The sequence below is a fragment of the Pteropus vampyrus genome, unplaced genomic scaffold (assembly GCF_000151845.1).
Source record: "Pteropus vampyrus isolate Shadow unplaced genomic scaffold, Pvam_2.0 Scaffold66, whole genome shotgun sequence".
Classification (NCBI taxonomy): domain Eukaryota; kingdom Metazoa; phylum Chordata; class Mammalia; order Chiroptera; family Pteropodidae; genus Pteropus; species Pteropus vampyrus.
Genome location: NW_011888847.1, coordinates 2,728,554 through 2,746,406, shown reverse-complemented (window position 1 = coordinate 2,746,406; position 17,853 = coordinate 2,728,554). Strand labels below are relative to the sequence as shown.

The 17,853-nt window shown below is 46.0% G+C and overlaps 1 protein-coding gene across 1 annotated transcript in view; it reads left to right on the top strand.

Annotated features, from left to right (window-relative positions):
• PRKCE (protein kinase C epsilon) overlaps positions 1 to 5,063 on the top strand; it is a 483,732-nt gene extending 478,669 nt beyond the window's left edge. Inside the window, exon 15 of the mRNA XM_023531274.1 lies at positions 1,757 to 5,063. Coding sequence (XP_023387042.1) covers positions 1,757 to 1,903 — 147 coding nt within the window. The 3' untranslated portion in view covers positions 1,904 to 5,063. The remainder of the gene's footprint in view (positions 1 to 1,756) is intronic.
• The last annotated feature ends 12,790 nt before the right edge of the window (positions 5,064 to 17,853 follow it).

The following is a 17,853-nucleotide window of genomic DNA, read 5'->3' as shown; positions in this document are numbered from 1 at the left end:
GATCAGGATAATAATACCTGTTCTAAAGGTATTGGATAATAATAACATCTGTTCCAAAGATCAGATGAGCAAATGAATGTGAATTGTAAAGCAGCGCTTCCCAAACCAGGTTCTGCAGAACTCTGCCCGAGGAGAGAGATTAATAAGCTATTCGGGAAAAAAAAAAAAAATATGTCAAGTTTGAGGAGGGCTGACCTGAACACCATGCACTGGGTTTCTTGGTTCTAGGATGCCTCAGAGCCTTTAATTTGCCAAGGTACATGGTAAATCTCCAAGAGCAGGGTAAAAAATAAAGCTTTAGCTCAAAACCACTTTTCATATAGACTGCTTCCTAACATGTTTTAGGTTACTGGTTTCCACAGGACAGAATATATATTAATATTATTCCTCCTACAAAGAATAATGCTGATCTTTCTACGAGATTTATTCCATCATCCAGATCACTAATCCTGGGTAACGCCAGTTAATCAGCGTCTGAAAAAGCACTGCCGGATCCCTTCAGTCTTCTGGGCATCATGCTGTGTGCTGTGGGGGCCAGGGGACCTGGTACTGAAGGCCTCTGCCCTCGGCCTCCACTCTGACCTCCTGCCATCCTCATGCTGGACTCTGCCCCAGGCAGCGTGGCAAACCCATTGTCCTATGTACATATTTTTCGTGTTCCTGCCCCCCTGCTTTTGTCTTTCTTCCTGCCAAGGTGCCTTTCTCCCATCTCTACCAACACAATTATAACCCATTCTTCAAGCCTCGGCCAAGCCCCCACTTCTCCACACAAGTTTCTCTAACCATCGCAATCTGTTCCAGGCAGAAATACTGGCTCCCAGCTCAACTGAAAGCCCCTACAGGCGGAGAGTATTGTTTACACTTCCTGATTTTCTCCCTAAACCAGGATTTGTTTGATTGCTGTAGCCCTACTTTAGGAGCTTGAACCTCCAACTGGGTATGGGTCCTTCTGAGCTGGGGAGTCAGTGGTGGGTTTGTTTGCATGTTCAGTCATTCGGTACACACTTATTGCTGGGAACCCAAGTTTGAATAAGACGAGGCCCCTGCCTTTAAGGAGTTCCTGGCCGAGACAAAAGCATAAGCAATTCATTTTAAGTTCGAGTGTTGAGTGTAATAATAGAAATGATATGGGAGCACAAAATAGGGTTTATGGTGAGAGCAGACAAGGATCGGGCAGGGGTCCCTGAAGGCAGTCCCAACCCCTACCCATTTTCCTATGACAAGGAGGAGGTGATATGGAGCAGGCATGGTGTGATTACGGGGGTCTACCTAAAGGGAAGAAAGAACACTAGAGACTTTGTGGGAGGGGCATTTAAGGGGGGAAGATGTCAGTGGAGCCAGGCGGTTAGGGCAGATTCTGGAAAAGGGAGTGTGAGGTGGGAGCTATGCGTATCACTCTTCCAAACACACACGCACGCACACACACGCACACGCACACACATGCACACGCACACGCACACGTACACACGCACACACGCACACACAGTCTGTGGGAATCCCACTTCCCTGCTTTTCCATCATACCCTATCACGCCTTCTTTCCTCTCACCTGGACTCATTTTTCTCTCTCCAAGTCCTCTGTCACCTCCTGGTCCCGGGGCCATCCATCGTTACCTCATCGGAACAGCTCTCTGTCTGCTCTCAGTAGCTAGCAGCCTGCTTTGGCGAGAGGCTGGTCAGCGCGATGCCCACTGCCTGTGGGGGGCCCTGGGAGGAAGGTCAGCCTGGAGTCAGTGCTTTCTCTTTTCTTCTCACAGAAAACCAAAAGAGATGTCAATAACTTTGACCAAGACTTTACCCGGGAAGAGCCGGTACTCACGCTTGTGGATGAAGCGATTGTGAAGCAGATCAACCAGGAGGAATTCAAAGGCTTCTCCTACTTCGGTGAAGACCTGATGCCCTGAGAAGGCACTCCAGGTGGAGTTTGGTGATGCTGCAAGACGGGGTGCCGAGGAGATTCCTATTTCCCAGAGGCTCGGAAGGTCTTGAACTACTTCTCTGCCCCAGAGCCCCAGTCCCCGACCACTCTCTATTTATTGCATTCCCTGACCCCAGGCCAGCTCCTCCCTTCTTCCACCTGGTGACCAGAAGGCACTTTTTGGTTCTTGACTCATCATAATGCAGAATCGTGTTGGGTTAGCTGGACACACTGATGTGCTTGGTCTGTTGGCAAAAGCCTCTTTCCGCTCCTTGCGGGTTCTTGGCAGTGAAGCAATCTCAGTTCTTATACTGCAAAGGGGACAAAAGGCAAATAAGAAGACTCTGGCTCTGCTATTGGACCTAGAGTTCCAACAGTCAACAGTTCTTGCTTCTCATCCTTCCCATCCCCCCGCCTACTATCCTCTGCCCTTCTATCCAGGAGAAGAGACTGGTGCTTCTTCAGCATGAGGGTGGGCATGCCTTCGAGGCATGCCTGTGAAGGAGAGAGACTGGGAGATGCACAGGTTGCCTGTGTTGGTTTGCTCTGAATGGCTAATTCTTGCTTGCTTTGGTTTTAGCTTTGGGGCATGCCAAAGTTGTGGAAGCATGTATCTCGTGGAAGAAATCACTCTTTGTAGAAAAAGAAATGTGATTTTTAACTTGATTAATATTTGAAAAATGTATTCTCAAATTTGCTTTCTAATTGGCCAAGAGATATAAATTCCAGCATTAGTACAGGTAGATATCAAAGGGCTAATACGCAATGAGAAACCCGTCGTCCAAGGTTTATGCTCTTCAAGCTTTAGTGGAACACCGGGGGCTATATGAATTGAGAGAAAAGGAGATAAGTAGTGGTCATTATTTATTTAAGTTCTGCCTGAACACAAAGGCCACCACAGGGATGGCCAAGACCCTGGGGTTCTAGCAAAACCCTGCTCCCAGATTCTCTTTCCAGTTTCGTCCTAAGTTCCCAGCATAAACTCTTATTTATTTTCTGCAGCAGTGTGTTATTTTTGCACACTTCTACAAAATGGTAGTACTACTGTGTCGTGGTTTTTAAACATTAAACATGTAAAGTTGAATATGAAATATCTGCTTTTGGAATAAGCAGGATGAGGTTAAACATGGGTTATGCAGAGGGTGTCAGAAGACTGAAGAGCAATTGTTTGAAACCTGACAATGTGGCCAGACATACTTGGAGGCTTCTTTCAGTGTGACATGCAATGGCAACTCATGTGGACACTATTTAATGGATGCAATGTTACCTCCTGTAGATATGCTAACAGTGTTACATTCTTTGATTCCCAAGGGTTCTCTGTGGCTTTGTGTATATGTTTCCCGGAGGTCATTTGATTATCTATTTTCCTGAACTGATTTAGCAGGGAATGGAATCCATTCCAACTGTTGCACGTGGATTTCCCAGCTGCCCCTAAATATATATACTTGTGAGTGGCAAAGTGGCACTAATGAAGCTTTTTGCCTTTTGTACATTTGAGATTTTTGTATATAGTGTTTGCTGCAAGGCCTGTGGAATTAATTCATTGAATTTAGAGGTATCAACTGCTGCATGTTCAGGCATATTATAAAACTTTAGTCTATGAAAGAATAATTCTAATAATGCCCAGGTGCAATACTCTGTAAGTGTATTGGTTCAAGTTACCGAGAGATAAGATGTGTTTGTTTTTTTAGAGGGGCGGTGGGGGTGGGGGGGGGGGGGGGGTGGTTCTTTGTATTGTTTATTTCATTTCGATTTGTTTCAAAAGATGTAAACATATATTAAGCTATATTAAATCTCACATATAGTTCTCCTGTGCTCTATTATGCCCCGATAGAGATGGGGACGAGAAAGTAATGTTTTTGATGGTGGTGTCAAAGTTTGGACAGTGACTAGCTCAAGCCCATAGAGTTGGTATCCACATTCACATCTGGCTGGTCATATATAGCCTTTGTTACTAATGGTGACATTCAGTTCTCTTTTGTTTTTATTTTTTAAAAACTCAGGTGTAATTATTATCTGTTCTTATGATAATTTCAAATATTATGCTATATCAACTTGTGTGTTTGGCATACCAGTGAAGTGATGAAGAACAGTAGATTAATTTAATTTATCTTCGGTAACTTGACGTACTGGGGAAAGACTATCTTCTGGAGTTGAGTACAAGCACAGAAACATCTTCATGGTGGCATCATCTCATTTTTTAGGAAGACATAATAATACTGCCCATCATACTCATGCATCACTACTGCTCTCTCTTTTTCCTCTGCCTCCTTCACCATGATGAACTTTGAACAACCAGGCAAGCTCTCGCTGCAATGCCAAATGGCCTTGTCCACGGGCTTGGTGGTGTTCCCATGTCAGTGGGGGTCGGGCCTTTCCAAGAGAACAACTGGCATTTTTGCTGGGAAGTAAAATAATAAAACATTCCCCCCAGCAGCTCCAAGCAGTCAGTCAACAGGTCGCCTGGCCCAGAGACACCCACTGTCGGCACCTAAAGCTCTAGGTTTGCTCAGGCTCCTCCTGTGTGGGGGTGGAGCTGATCAGGTTCTCACACTGGCAGATTCAGATCTCATGTAGTCTATAGAAAAAAAGCTTGTGTGTTCCTTGAGTATTCATTGTTTCTTTTTAATTTTCACATGAGTTTGGAAGGGGACAGACACACTGTTACATTTCTGCCAATTCTAATCTTTCCACCTCTCTTTTTTTTTTAAGAAAAAAAATAGAGTACAAAAAAATGCCAAAAAAAATATATGAAGGATAGCTGTTCTCTTGTGTTCTCCCATATGTAAGTGAGAAACTTTGTGAAGTGGAAACATAATTTTTTTTCCCTCCAAAGGTGAAAAAACAATGCATTCTTGCTTTAAAAAAAAAAAAAAAAAAGGCTAAAAAATTACCTCTTTTTAAATTATGTGCAGAATAATTCTGGCTAAATATAAAATGTATTCACTTTTAAGGACTTTTTTTTTTTTTTGTATTGTGATGCTTTATTTGTACATTTTTTCCCCCTTTCTGGGTGTAATTTTAATCTCTTGCCATTCATTAGTGTTATTTCATTGTAAACATTATTGTGCCAAATGTACTGTATTCAAAAGGATGTGAATGTGTATTGTTTCAGAACCTAATAAATACAATGATGTAAAACCTTATTTCTCCATCCCAGTGAGCATTTTTCTCTCCTTTGTGAGAGGCAAGGTGGTACTAATGAAGCTTTTTGCCTTTTGTACATTAGAGATTCCAAAATTCCAAAATTTAGGGTTTCAGCTTTCCTCTTGTCCTTTGAAAATGCACAAAGGATGCAAATAACCTTATCTGCATACTCCCCTTGCCAATCCCCGCCTCACCTCTGTGCTTCTGAGACTGCCCACCAGAGGGATGAATAGGGGGACCTGTGTGGACCAGATGTGGCTCCGGGCTGTCTTGGCACAGAGCTACCTTGGAGTGCGGGGATACGGGCAAACAAAGCCAAGCAGCACCTTCATTTTCCTCTGTTCAGAGAAGCAGATGCTGGATCTCCTTAAAGCTGATGCCCAGTCAAGCCTCTTCAGAACTCAGTCTCTGATTTGCTGCTCAGAACTTTAGGCTTCTAGAGTCCAAAATACTCCCAGCCTGAGAGCCCCTTGTGGGGTACAGACTGGCTAGTGGGGCTCCATGCTAAGCTCCTGGTCTCCTCTTCTACTCAGCCAGTACCTGTGGCCAAGGTAGTGACTTCTCAGCGCTGTGTGTTCCTCCTTTAGTATAGGGAGCTTTTCCTGCCACTCCAGTCATATGGTACTGGTTCTGCGAGGCTCTTCCTCTTCTTTCTTCAGCACAGATTGTTAAAGAACATTTGAAACTTGAAAATATACACCAGAAATTTCAATGAACTAAAACTCCCTGTTTCTTAAGAGTTACGGAAATGATTGCAGTTTTACTATGTGTCATTCTAAAGCAATGGGATGGCCTAACTTCTCATTCCACAAAATCACTTCTTCATAAGCCCTCCAGTGACTTCAGTGTGTATATCATCCCGAAAGTCCTCTCCTCTCAGAGTTTTCCCCTCTCAGCAGTATCGCCTGCCTATCTCAAGATGCAAGCATGGACCTCAGACCCACGCCAAGAAGAAGGTTGTGTTTACCACATATTTACCTCTCTGGTCAGGCAACTGTTTCTAGGTCAGTAACACCTCCAGGAGAGGCAAGCTTCCCATCAGCCTGTCTGTCTTATCATGAATTCAAATAAAAATCAGGAGAAACAAAAGTAGTTCTAGGAAGGCCAGAAGACATCTCCAAGCATTTTACTGAGTGAAATATGATGGTCTACCCCTCTCACCTAGTGGCCCAGAAGAGACAGCTCCAAAGTCCTGGAGATGAGAGAACTCATCCTCCCAAATCTGCATGCTCCACAAATCACACAGCTTCAGTTGCTGACTAGTGTCCCTGGTTTGGAACCTCCTCCCAGCCCCATCCATGTTCCAGGAGAGAAAGCCAGGAACTGGCAGGCCTGTTCCAGGTAAGCCATGGCCACTTATCCCTGCGAATAACCTGTCAGGGTTCGGTGGCTCCAGAGCTGTTTTAGGGAAGCCACGTGTGTGGCTATGCCCCTGAACTGAGAATCAGCAGGTCTAACGGATTTCTCACAGAGGGAATCTATGGGCAGAATGCCCCTTCTCTGTTTCCTTGACCCTGAGTACAGTCCAGTGCTTGGGTTACCAGCAGCCTGAAGATCCCCAAGCAATAAAAGTACTGAGCCACATGACATATACTGTCATAGTACTTACAGTGGCAAAGAGAGGGAGTGGCAAAGAGAGTGGAAAGAAGGCTTAGAAGCCACATTAGAAATTCTATTTCTTATTTCAAAGTACTTCCGCCTAGCTGGTGATACTACATTTGCGGTGTGTTTGTTTTAAGCTATACCTGAAGGGTGATCAGCTGTCCTAAACAGAAATACACCCTCCAGGGATGGACAGCTGACTGAATAAATAGACAGTGTTTACTCACAAGGCTCCTACAACTACTTCAGTTCTCTTTTATCTCCTGTCAACACCTGGAGGCTTCGTTATTAGCATAAAGAATTCTAGGAAGGGATTTCCTCAAGGAAAATGGTGGCTTGTTAATTAGCATAAAGGATGTCAGAAAGGTGACACTTAATAGTGTCCGAGATAAGTAGATTGGCAAAGATATTTAAGACAAATCTCCACATTTAAAAAAAAAAAAAAAAGGATTTAAGAACCCAGAGAGTCTTCAGCTTTCCTGGTAATCAGGGAAATGCAAATTTAAATCAAACCCACTAGACTGACTAAATCAAAAAGGCAGATGTAGCAAGTTTTACTAAGGAAATGGAACAATTGGAACTTTCAGTGTTTCTAGTTCGAGTATAAAATGGTATAATCACTTTGAAAAACTTGGACAGTATCTACCAGTCAAGTGGAGACCCTGGACTCAATAGAAAAGTCTGTCAGCAGCAGACTAGGTAAACACTTTGTGGAATATTTTCGCAATAGAGCACTATATAGCCATGAGGATGCATGATTTACAACTACACACAACAAATGGATCTCACGACAAAATGTTGAGTGCAAGAAACCAGGCACAAAAGATACCGACTGCACGATTCCATTTATATCAAGTATAAAAACGGACTATACTGCTAGAAATCAGGCCAGTGGTTACCTTTGAGGGCAGAAGAGATAGTGACTAGGAGTGGGCACAGAAGGGCTTCTGGGGTGCTGGTTTTGCTTTCTGAGCTGAGACCTGGCAAAAAGATATGTTCACTTTGTGATGATTCATTGGAGCTGTACCCTTATAATCTGTGCACTTCTCTGCGTGTGTATATTATACTTCAACAAAAAATTACTCCCAAAATCTAGGATGACCTTTGTCTCTCACACTTGGGGATGGCGCCCAAGGCTGGATCTATAAACTGCCTGCATCTCCCTGCCTTCTTGGAAGCATTTTGGTTGCCTAACTCCCACAGCCTGATCCTGTGCCTAGAACAGAGTGGCATTTGCCCTGGGTGGACCTTTCCTGAGAGACCTGCTCATAAACACCTAAATCATCAGACAGCTGGAACTTACAGAATGGCCCTAGGCTCTTGAGTGCCCGCTTGCTTATAAAATGTCTGCGTGTGTGTGTCAGAATGTGGTCTGAGAGGTTGTTAGGGAGTAGCTAAGCCTCCCCTTGCAGCTCCTGAACTCTTCCAAATAGGACCCACAAATTTGACTTAAGGAGTCCGTAATAAGCGAGGTTTCACTGAAGCTCTTTCACCGTGGGCAGGTAACTGTACCTTGCTAAACCTGTTTCCATATTTGTGAAATGGTGGTGATAAGACCAACTGCCTCAAAGGCCTATTGTGAAATGTCAGTGAGATAAAGCTTCACAGAAGTGTCTAGTACCATTGCTGTTATTTCTCTTCCCTTAATTAGAGCACAGCTTATGTCATGGGGAAGAGTGACTTGGTCTAATGATGGCCGCTTTTCTTTTCTCATGTGATTTGACTTTCCTCATCCCCCTCAGCACTCCTGGGGGCACCTGACACCCCCACCCCACCAGTGAAGGACCCTCTGTGGGGCAGGGAGGGAGCATAAGCAGCAAAGACCACGTCCTCACCCTCAGCAAACTTAAAGCCAGCGAGAGATGAGACAGACCCAAAGCAAGGGCGCAGTGTAAGGCAAACAAGAGGGATAAAGATAGCCCTGCAGATGATGCGAGGGAAGTCCAGAGAAGGGGATTAGGGTTGTGCTATCCTGGCAGGCTTCCTGGACGACGCAGTGGTGAGACCGCACTGAAGGATGAGGAGGATATGGATAAACAGAGGGCAGAGAAGGGTCTTCTGGGTGGCTATTCGGCTATGAGGGGCATGGAAGGGCTGGAAGGAGTCAAGGGCCTGGATCCTGGGCAGTGCTGCCGCAGCCTTCAATATCATGGCCATCCTTCAAAGTGCTTTGATGGTGTCTCTGAGAGAGCCTAGCACAGCCCTTCAATAAAGGTACCCAATCTTTGTATATGACAGGAGAGTTCCTTTCACTGCCTACTCTCTGCATCAGCTGAGGTAGCTGCTGCCTGAGGGTTGAGATCAGTTCTAGGGCCCCCAGGGTAAACAGTTACAAACCACACTCCCTCTCAGGCCTTCTGCACACTGGCGCAAGCAGCCACTCATCGCCTGCTCAGAAAGGTTCTGCAAAGGCCCCTTCCTGAGCACCAATCGAGAAATCCCACCGTTCATGCTTCCTTCTTCAGGTTATTAATCCATTAAGTTTAACATTTATTATCTTCTTTGTTCCAGACACCGTTCTAAACACTTCACGTAGGTAATCTAGTTAAACCTCACAAAAATCACATGAGGTAGATGGAATCCCATTTTATAGATAAGGAAAGTGAGGCTCAGCAATTATATAGCCTATTAATTCCTTATAACTCCATGAAAGTGTTGTATTCTCATGCCTGTTTATGCATAAGAAAACTAAATTGTCCAAATTCTCAGAGCCAGTGGCAGGGCAGATCTGTTCAGACAGGACATTTACACGTGGGACAGATGACACAGAACTATCCTCTCATTTATTCCACAAATGTTCATCACATTCCTACTATGTGCCAGCCATTCATCTGGACATCAGTCAACAAGAGACAAAACTCCAAGCCCTTACAGAACTTACGTGGGGCTAGGTATCAGCAGATGATAAGCGTAAGTATGACCATTAAGTGGACCCTATAACATGTCAGAAGATAACAGACCACCCCTAACATTTGAAGCAGGAATACAAATGGAGGTCCAGACAATAGGGCTAAATATGTTTTCAGTTATAAATCAAACTATTGTTAAACAAAATATGCCTTAGCCTTATCCCTTGACAAAGACACCTTTATAATAACATAGAAGACCAGATTTGAATTTAGAGAGTTGGAGGAGAAAAGGAGGGAGAGACTTCTAAGGGAGGAGAAAAACTAGGAGGAAGGAGCCAGCAGCTGCCAGTGGGAGGCTACTTACTGCTCAGGTGAGCTGTGGGTCTTGCATGGTCCCTGCCAGGACAACATGAGTCAGTTGACTCTGCCTCCAGCGATTTCAGCTCAGCAGATGAAATCAGAATAAGGGTTGGACTGGATGGTCCCTCCCCACCCTCCCATGCATCATCACCCACCACCCACCTTAGCCAAGGCCAGTTCCTCCTCTGGAGCCAAGCCCTACCATGGGGTGGGATCACAGGGTCCTGGTCCTTGCCAATACCTCCTAAGCATTATCCGTGCTAATATCCTTCCTTAAATGGCCCTGCTTGCCACTCCACCCATCCCAGCTGTGCATGGAGGTGTTTAATCTGCATCTTGTGTGGATATTTGTTGGGGGTGGGGAAGGGCTCCTGGGTGATCCCTGGCAGAGGAAAAGGAAAGTCTTTCCTCCCAAATCACCAAATCACTACCCAATGAGGTAATGGAAGAGCCAAGAGCTGAGTGGAGTGAGGAGCTGGAGACTAGGCAGTGCCTGCAGTGGGCGGGAGGAGGGGACTGAGGAGCATGGGGAAGGGTCAGCAGTAGCAGCTAGGAAGCTATTTTGGCAGAAGTGGAGCTGCTCAGATTGCTGTAGGGACAGATGCTCCTCTATTCTCTTGCCCACATACTCCTCTCTCCTGTGCTCGGTTGGAGGGAAGGAGACTGGCCTCCAAGGTGTCTGCCACAGGCCGAAGGGCACTATTACACCTGGGAGGTGGTAATTAGGTTTCTCATTTGAGAAATGAGGGCTCTGAGGTTCAGCGAGGTCGGAAAATTGTCTAAGCCCCACAGCTAGCCCCTGGCGATCCAGAATGCAAGCCTGCTATTTGAATCTGATTCTATTTGGTGCCAAAGACCCAGCTCTTCCCAATAGGCTCATGGTCACTGTCCCAACATAAATCCTTCTCACTTTTTGTGTTCTTTCCAGAGAAATTCCATCTCCATGTGAAATTATATGATTGTCTGATGAAACTAGACTTGTGTTGTTCTCTCTAAAGGTTTTGAATGTGAACACTAAGGCACAGCCAGGAAACGGGCAGAGGTCTCAGGGAGTTTCTTGTCTCCTTTCCCACCCTTCTTCCCATGCCACCTCCTAGCAGGGCCCTGAGAGTTGGTCTGCAAGTCTGCATCCTCTACCCTCAAACACCCCTCCCACCACCAAAAAAAAGAATTCATCCCTACGGACTATTCTAAGCAGGAAGCCGAGTTTTCAGTTCACTGGAAAACAGGAAATGCCTCCAAGGGTCTGAAGTCTCTTTAGTCACTGTGCCTTTCATGCAGGGACTGTGTCTCAGGCCAGCTGCTGAGGACAGCCCCTAGAAGCAAGGTCACCCAAGCTGCAAGAGTGCGATCCCTGGTGCTACTCATGAGCCTCATCTTCTCCTAGGGCTGGAACTGAGTTCCTCATCCCCTACTTGGGATACTAGGCATTCTGGATTAGGCAAGAGGGTTTGGGATGCCAGGGATGCTGCATGAAGCAGCTAATTAGCTTAGCAAGGAGCAAATACCATGGACGGAGACTTCACCCCCAGCCAATAGCTGACCCCTCATCCCAGCCAGATTTACCTCTAACCCCATCAAAGATTGGCTGACCCCCAACAAAATCTGACTTCCTAGCCCCTTCCTATGGTTGAATTCCCTATCCTGCTACAGACTGACTCTCTAACCTTGATCTTGTCAGAAACTAACCTTCATTGCTAACCACAGCATGGCTTCCTAACCCTGGCCACAGACCAAACTTAGATACTTGCCAGCCTCCTCATTCATTCACAATCATTTATTAAGCTTCTAGTGAGACCCAAGGTCTGTGAGCCCGGCACAGTTCTCATAGACCCTACAGCCTGGGGGAGGAGATAGGCCCCACCCCACACACGAAGCTCTAATCAGATTGTAGGTGGGGTTGGGGGGGAGACTGGGAGCAGGAGCCTTGTCTGAAAACTCGACACTGTCCCTAACTTACTGGGTGACCTTGGGTTGGTCACATATCCTCTACATGTTCCTCTTCAGTGAAACGAAGTGCCCAGATGGTGTCTGGTGTTCCAATCCTCAATGGCACATGCCAGTGATGGAAGCCTGAAGTGGTCTAGGATGTGACGCATCATGGTCAGAGTTTGTGTTATTCTTGGGAGTAGGAAACCAAACTCAGGAGGATGTAAGTGATCAGGCACTTTTACTTCTGTGTGGTAAGCGAGACTCAAGGAATCCCTCTCCATTCGATCATTGCCTTCCTGGTTTCACCACAGACAGTGGAGCCCCGACTGGATACCATTGATTCTTCTTCCTGTCTCAGCTTTTCCATCTATAGAAGGAGCTATGACACAAGTCATTCAGGAACTTGGGAGGCAGATAGATGGGCTTGTAGAGCAATGTGTAATTCAAGTAGGAGACTTTTCCCTGATGGCAAGACGAAGTCAGATTCTGGTTCTCTATATGTTGACCCCAAAGGTAGAGGAAATAGGATACTTCATGGCTAAGACCATCCAAGGCCCGGCAGAGGAGTTGCAAGATTACAGTTTGATTCCCCAAATAGCACCAGGGTAGGAGTGGGTAGAATGTGGATTGGCTCTAGAGAGAACAGGCCACCATCTAGGACCTTGGCCCCACCCTGCCATCATTAACTTAATAAACAAATCCCTTTTTAAGTGCACACTGCCTGCAAGTCCACGGTCAGGGAGTAGCAACTTCACGTGCAGGCTTTGCCTTGCACCTCACCTGCACACTACTCGTCACTGGCCGCCTGCACGGGGCCTACATACTTTACCAGCCCTCCTCCCTGTATCGGCTGAGAACAGGACAGTGAAGAGCAGATACTGACTCAAAAATCCGCCAGAGCTGATAAAGAGAGATGGATCTAGAGTAGCGGTTCTCAAAGTAATGTCTGAGGACTCCTGGGGTCTCCAAGATCTTTTCATGAATTTTATTAGTTATCTATTGCTGTGTAATAGATTACCCCAAAATTTAACAGCTTAAACAATAAACATTTATTACTTCATGTTGTCTCACTGTAAGTTAGGAATCTGGACGTGGCGCTGCTGCTGCCCCCACTCAGGGTGTTACAGGCTGTACGGAGGTGTCCACTGGGGCTTCAGTTTCTTCTGACCGCTACTCAGACTACTGGGGGTAGGGGGTGGGAAAGGGGGGGTTCTCTTCCCAGCTCACCGCCGCGATTGTGGCAGCATTTAGGTCCTCACTGGATGTTCCTTGCCAGGTGGGCCTCTCCACAGTGCAGCTCACGACATGGCAGCTGAGAGGGCCTACACAAGATGGAAGTCAGTCATCATAACTTGATCTTCAAAGTGACATCCCATGCCCTTTGCCATATGCATTCCTTAGAAGTGAATCACCAGGTCCAGCCCACACCCAAAGGGAAGGGATTACACAAAGGCATGAAGATCAGGAGATGGGGGCCACTGGGAGACATTTCAGAGGCTGCTTGACACGGGGTCCAGGAGCTTCTCCCTTTTCCAACCACGTATCTCTGTGTACTGCATTTTCTTCGTATACTTCACCCAAAACATGTCATAAGAGGGTTAACGCAGAAGCATATGCAAGAATCCAGCTGCCGTCTATTAAGCTGCACACCAAAGAGACTTGTAGAAATAGAAAATGATGCCACTTTATTGATAGAATACCCACGTAAATAAAAGCTCTTTGGGGTCTTCATAATTTTTAAGAATATAGAAGGGTTCTGAGATCGAAAAGCTTGAGAACCGTAGGCCTGTGACGAGAGAGTTAGGATTCTGCACGAGGAGGGCTGCCCTGAAGTGGATGGGTGGGGGCACTCCTATGAGAAACCTCAGCCCCCTGACATCCACTGATGCCTGGATGCCTGGAAAAGAGGTGGTCAGATACAGCAAGTGAGAACAGAAAGGGCTCACCATCTAACTTTCGCTTGCTTTAGAGTTTTGCCTTCCGTGCATCTGTGTGCGTATAGGTTCACCATGCACACATGTTAGTTGACATGAGCATATGCGTGCACACGCAGGTATGGGGATAGCTGGGCAAGCACGTGTAAAAGTTGCTATGTGTGTGCATATAAGTGTGCGTGCATGTGCCTGTTTAAGCACAGGTATGCAGAGCACTGGGAATGGGCAGAGCCTGGCCGGTAGGTCTAGGGGCACCTGTAAAAATAAGGTGTGCTGGAGGACGGGTGGCACAGGCCACGACCGGGGCTCTTTGTCCCCGAAATCCCCTCTGCCTTCAGCCTCTATGCTCAGCACGACTCTCAAATATTTTCATCTGCTATGGGAACTTCCTGTTCAACTTCCTGTTGTTCTTGGACTTTTCTTTTTTAGTTTTTTTTTTAAGGTTGTAATTCTTTAATCTGCCTTTTTATTTTGCCCAGAGAAGGACTGTGGTCCCCAGCTACCTCCGAGAAAGAGAAAAAATATCCTGCCAGAGCAGGCCAGGTCATTGGCTGGAGTTAAATTGAGTACCAAGAATAAACTCTTTCCATTAATATAAACTAAGTCTTTAAAACCCCAATTTATTCTGTAGAAGATATTCAATGCGAAGGGCAGTAGGAAGAAAAGAGGCCTGAAAGAGAACAGAATATGCCACCCCAGAATATGCCAGCCCAAAATATGCCTTTGGGCCTAAGGATCATTTTGAGCTGATAATTTTGAGAAAATGCAGACACAGAAGAAGCTCCAAAAAGAGTAAAAGTTACCCTTTTGTAAAGGAAATCTCCATCTGTACTAGAAGAGAGCACTACCAGAGACAGATCTTTTCATCTGAGGCCGATCTGCATGGCAGGGCAAACTTTGTTTTTTATGCTTTTCCTCCTCTCACCGTCCCTTGAATTGCATCCTCCCGCCAAAAGCTTTGCCAGACCCCTGTTCCTTTCCTTCTCTCAGGATAATGTACAAACCTCAACTGTCTGGCCACCTTTTGAGTCTCATATCTTTTGTGGGGCTCTCGTGTATATGTACATAATTAAAATTGTTTTCTGCTCCTGTTAGTCTGTCTTATGTCATTGTAATTCTCAGACCAGCCACGGAACCTAGAAGGATAAAAAGAAAAATGTTTCCTTTCCTGCAGGCCTCAGGGCAGGTTTCTCTGGGGGTCAGGGAGTACCTGGCTGGTATTCCCTGCCTCAGGTGTGCAGGGCTCAGTAACTCCATCAGTTTTGTCCTCCTCTTACCGTTCCCACTACCTCTGAAGCTGCAGAAGGGAGCACAGCTAACAGATTTCAGACAGTGGGTCAGAGCCCAGTACGGCCTAGCAAGGCCCCCAGCCTCATCCCCCTGGCTAGCCCCCTTCCCCCAAATGCAGGGTCCTCTGTGTAGACGGGTGCCTGTGTCCTTGCTGTCCCTCTGCCTATGTCCTTCATTTCCCAGCCACCCACCCCTGCATCAGATTCTTTCAAGTTGTATCAGAAGGCCTCTTGGGAAGCCTTTCCTGGCATCCCAGGCCAAGGAGAGAACTCTGTCCACAGTGCCCCCTCGCCAGGGCTCCCACGACATAGCTGGTCCAGTAATTGAGTCAACATTGTTTTTGTACCCTCTGGGTTTCCTGTGTGCTCTGGCAGAGCCCAGATGCCTGCAGGCCCTCCCCAGGCCTACTTCTCTAGGGCAGTGCCATGGGTTCTGAACCTATTCCCCCTTCCTTCCCACTTCCCCTTTAGATGCTTCCAGAGGGCAGGTCGCAGTCTGGTTTTTTCACAGTTACTTGCCTGGCTGTGACCTAGCACAATTCATCCTTTTGAACAAGGATTTGTTTTTCTTGTTGTTTACTCTCCCAGTGCATTGAGATGACACACTTGCCCACATTCAACTACTAGTAGCTGATGTGCTCACCCACTTCCCAGAGGAATTTGTATTTTAGCTGGAGGTAGAACCTAACCCAAAGGAATAAATCTCTGACTGTGGACTTGCAGGCAACCTCAAGAAGATGGGAGTGGGAGGTGTGCATGGGGGCTTCTGTCAAGCCTTCAACTGCCTCTTTCACTCCTGTTTAAGGCAGAGTCCAGCTGCAAGTGACCAAAATTAGATCGCTCCACTTTTCTTGACTGCCTAGAAAAAGAAACCAGTCTCCTCCAGCTGCTGGTGGACCAAGAGGCTCCCCCATCCCCATGAATAGGAGCTAGCATTGTCATTTCCAAATATTGTTCAAGTAAAAATGTAGTCCTTTGAGCTCCGCCCTTCAACTTATGAAGTCATATCTAAGAGTGGGGTTATTTTTAAGGTCATTTGGTGTGATACTGTCCTCCTGTAGCCAGGGTGTCCCCAATTTCTAGCTGAGTAACTGCCATGGTAGGTGCCCCATAATTACTTGAAGCATTGAGTGAGAGGCAGGAAACATGGGCTCTAAGGTCTAAAGAATCTGCCACTGTTTACGGGACACTGGGCATGTTTCTTATGCTGACAAAGTAGAGACACTCGCCCCCACCTTGCAGGTTTATTAAGAGGGGAGAAATGCCAAAGGTTCCCAAGGTGGCCCCTTGCAGGACTAGGGCAGTACCCAGGAAGGGTGTGTAAGAAGAAACCTCATGGCCCATCATCAGGACCTAGGGGAGCGCTAGCATCCACCATTTCTTGGGGCCTTCCCTCCCCAGCCTTGCACTGAGGGGACTTCTTGATACTGGTGTTTATGAAACTGACCAAGATTGCTCCTCTGGGCTTAGCCTAAGTGAACTGAGCAGCATTCCTGGAATCCATGGTTTAAGAGCAGAGATAAGAGGACAGGACACCACTTGCTAGCTAAACCATCTCTTCTAGACCTTATCTCTGCCCAGACACCTTTGTCCCCTGAGGCCACTGCAGACTGAAGAGGTGCAGTTTGGGCTGTGAACCTGAAACCCACACTCACTTCCAGGGAGTTCTCCTTCTTCCCCCCTCTACAAACTTCCCTCAGGACCCACTGAGCAAACCTCCCCTCAAAACAGCTCACCTTTTACCATCCACCTTCTTCCGTATTGATAAAGCCCTCATCACCCCAGGCCCCCAGACCCCCAAGCCAAGTATTCAAGATGGTAGTTTAAAAAGAGCCTCTATTCCGGTAAGCTGAGATCCTCTGTATTTACCTGTCTGTCTCTCCAAAACTGGGGACAGCTGTTTGTCCTGTATCCTCACCTTTCTTATGGATTCAAGAAAAGTCCTTTTTTTTTTTCAGTTTTTTTCAGCTTTTTACTTATTGTTAGGATTGAGTGGTAATTACCAAACTACTTACATGCATAACCAGAAAACGGAAGTCACTTTTTTTTTTTTTAAAAAAATTTTATATAGATGAGGCATTTACAAGGTTCATAAATCAAGAGCTATAAAGAGTTATATAATGAAAGTTCTCTTCTGATAATAGCAGACTAGTTATCTCCAACCTACCCTCTTGCTGAGAATAGCTAAAAAGGCAAAATATAATATATTTTTTAAAATCGTCTTAGAAGCATCAAAGAAGTTGCCAAATGATGAGGAATTGTTGGGGTCAAGGAGAACCCAGAGAGTTAGCCAAATCATTGTAAGCCATGTTTGCCTTGAGATCATATGCCTGGGTAAACAACTGCAAAGCCATCATGAACTCCTGGTTGCCTCATGGAGCCAGGGAAAGGGAACAAAAGTCAGAGCCAAGAGCTCACCAGTAGGTATTCTGGTTAAAGCAGGCTTCACTATGTCTTCATAATGATAAACGAGAAATCCATCAGCTCTGGCACCAGTTTACAGCCCTCCTCCCTGTCATCTGAAGCTCTAGGCTGTCTCAGGTCTCTAACTTGGATTAAGGTGGTCCTAGACAGGAAGGAGCATGTAGGAACCTGGTCCTAGACAGGAAGGAGCATGTAGGAACCTGGCAGAAGCAAGAAAGATCTATTGCAGAGGAAGATAACATCATTCTAGGTATAAAATTATTCCTTGAAATAATTTTTACATACCGTCTACCAGTCTTTAATCAAAAATAATCAGGCACATAAGGAAACAAGAAAGTGAAAACTTACAGAAACAGCAGACAACAGAAATAGACCACCCATCTCGAAAAGTCAAAAAAA